The 2,425-nt window shown below is 40.4% G+C and overlaps 1 protein-coding gene across 1 annotated transcript; it reads left to right on the top strand.

The window, feature by feature from the left end:
- Nucleotides 1–644: 644 nt before the first annotated feature.
- LOC137400424 (zinc finger BED domain-containing protein 5-like) lies at nt 645–989 on the top strand. Its single transcript, XM_068086753.1, has one exon. The coding sequence runs from the start codon at nt 645–647 to the stop codon at nt 987–989; it is 345 nt and encodes a 114-aa protein (XP_067942854.1).
- Nucleotides 990–2,425: the final 1,436 nt, after the last annotated feature.

Here is a 2,425-nt window from a genome sequence, read left to right as displayed (position 1 = left end):
CAGTTTTTACCATAACGGATACTGTTGAACTGGACATGGTGAGCAACGTTTATTTCCTAATAACGTACAATAATTGGTAGACAAATTGCCAAATTTTAACTGCGCGAGGAACTATTGTTGATATTATGCTGCAGAAAAAATTAGTTTAATGGAAAAATAACGAAAGGCATCAGGTTTCCTGAAGGTAGGCAGAAATCATTTATAATAGGGACATCATCACATGTGGGTGCATTGCCCAAATAATATGTCATTTAGTGTGAGCATACACTACACCATTGGTTCTTAACCAGGAGGGAATTGCCACAAGGGGAAATTTTGAGATTTTAAGGGGGAATTTGGCAAATTGCCAAAGGGGATTTCTGTGGCACCCTTTTTTCTTATATGAAAGGCAGCAAAGAGTGAATGAATTTCAGTAGTTTCAACAAGGCCAAGATCTAAAACTGTGAAAAAAGGTAAGGATTGCTACACTACATGCATATACATACCTGCAATATTAATTGTTCAGTTACCGATCTGGTTTGCATAAACGTATAACATTTTGACAATTTGCTCTGTAGCCTAGCATATGTATGATGTTTTACTCATGTAGATATTAAACGTATTCAGATATTTTGATTGCATTTCCCATATTGTAGGTGTTAGAAATGTCAAGGACAAAAAGACGAACACTTGATGGTTCTTACCTTAACTATGGATTCACTTGCATGATTAAAAGCGGCATCAAAGTACCACAATGTGTTTTGTGCATGAAAGTGCTCACTAACGACTCCATGAAACCACATCAACTTAAGCGACACTTAAGAAATAAACATGCAAAACACATGGATAAATCAAAGCCGTTCTTTGAAGCTAAAGAGAGAGAACTCAAGCGGGCAAAACTGGAATCCACTGGCAGCTTTCATATCCAGGCACAGGCCATTACCGAGGCATCCTACGCTCTGTCTTACCGTATTGCCAGAGATAAGATGCCACACACCATTAGTGAATAATTAGTTAAACCTCGTTGGCTGGAGTGTACTAAGATTATTCTCGGCAACACAGTCACTCAAAAGATAGCTGATTTATTCCTCTCAGACAGCACAGTGAAATCAAGGATCGATGATATGTCTGCTGACATAAAGAGGCAAGTAATTAAAAAGATCAATTCATCTCCCATGTTCGCCATTCAACTTGATGAGTCCACTGATGTTGCTAGCATTTCACAGCTGATGGTGTTTGCACGCCATGTACAAGGAGAGACAATTGAGAAATAATTTCTGTTCTGCAGCCCTCTAACAGAGACCACCCCAGCTGCTGATGTTATGAACCTGATTCCCGACTTCTTCAGCAAAGACCATCTAGACTGGGGCAAACTATTTGGAGTTTGCACTGATGGTGCTCCAGCCATGCTTGGCTGACGTGCTGGATTTGAACAATTGGTAAAAAAAATCCTTTAGTGGTGAGTACCCATTGCTTCATACACAGACAAGCGCTAGCAGCATAAACTCTTTCCAAAGGATTGCAGGAACATCTTTCTTCAGTGATTAAAGTAGTAAGCTTTATCAAAGGCTCTGCCTTGCAAACACGTCTCTTCCGCAAGTTATGCGAAGATATGGATGCTGTGCACTCATCACTATTGTTCCACACCAAATTCGATAGTTATCAAAGGGTAACATGCTTCTGCTTTTTTTCAATCCACGAGCAGAGGTCAATGAATTCTTGAAAACTCATAACAAACCCAAACTACTGGCTTCAATGCGGGTGAAAGGCTTCCATCAGTGTCTTGCTTACCGGGTTGACATATTTGGTTCAGTCAATAAAGTGAACACAAAGGTGCAAGGTAGAGACAGCAATGTGTTGAATGTAACTGAGTGTATCAATGCATTCAAGGACAAGCTCAAACTCTGGGTAGAAAGACTGGCTACTGGGAATGTAAGAGGTTCATTTCCAGTTCTGCATTCATTAGTTGACAAGAATGCTCATTGCGCTTCTTTGCTAACCGACATAAAGCATCACTTGAACAGCTTGATAGCAGAATTTGAGAGATATTTTCCAAAGTTAGTTTCTAGGACAGAGCAATTGATGAGCCTGATCCGATACCCTTTCAGGCGCAATGTCCACGAGATTCCGGAACAGCTTCAGGAGGAGTTTTTGGAGCTGACAAACAACTCTACATTAAATGATGACTTCAAGGAGCTATCAATAGAGCACGTTTGGGTTCAGGCTCAAAAATTGTATCCCAACATAAGCCTGGCCGCGTTCAAAATGCTCATACCATTTGCTTCCAAATATCTTTGTGAGTCAGCAATTTCAGCAATTCTAACCATATAAAGCAAATCTAGAAACCGTCTGGAAGTAGAAGCTGACCTACGGTGTGCCCTATCTGCCACAACTCCTAGCATCAAAATTCTGGTCAGCTCCAAACAAACACAGAAATCGCACTAGT

Source organism: Watersipora subatra, chromosome 7 (assembly GCF_963576615.1).
Source record: "Watersipora subatra chromosome 7, tzWatSuba1.1, whole genome shotgun sequence".
In the NCBI taxonomy this organism is placed as follows: Eukaryota; Metazoa; Bryozoa; class Gymnolaemata; order Cheilostomatida; family Watersiporidae; genus Watersipora; species Watersipora subatra.
This window is presented reverse-complemented; position numbering and strand designations above follow the sequence as displayed.

Excerpts from the sequence above, each read along its gene's own strand:
- LOC137400424 (XM_068086753.1), top strand. The coding sequence starts at position 645 with ATGTCAAGGACAAAAAGACGAACACTTGATGGTTCTTACCTTAACTAT.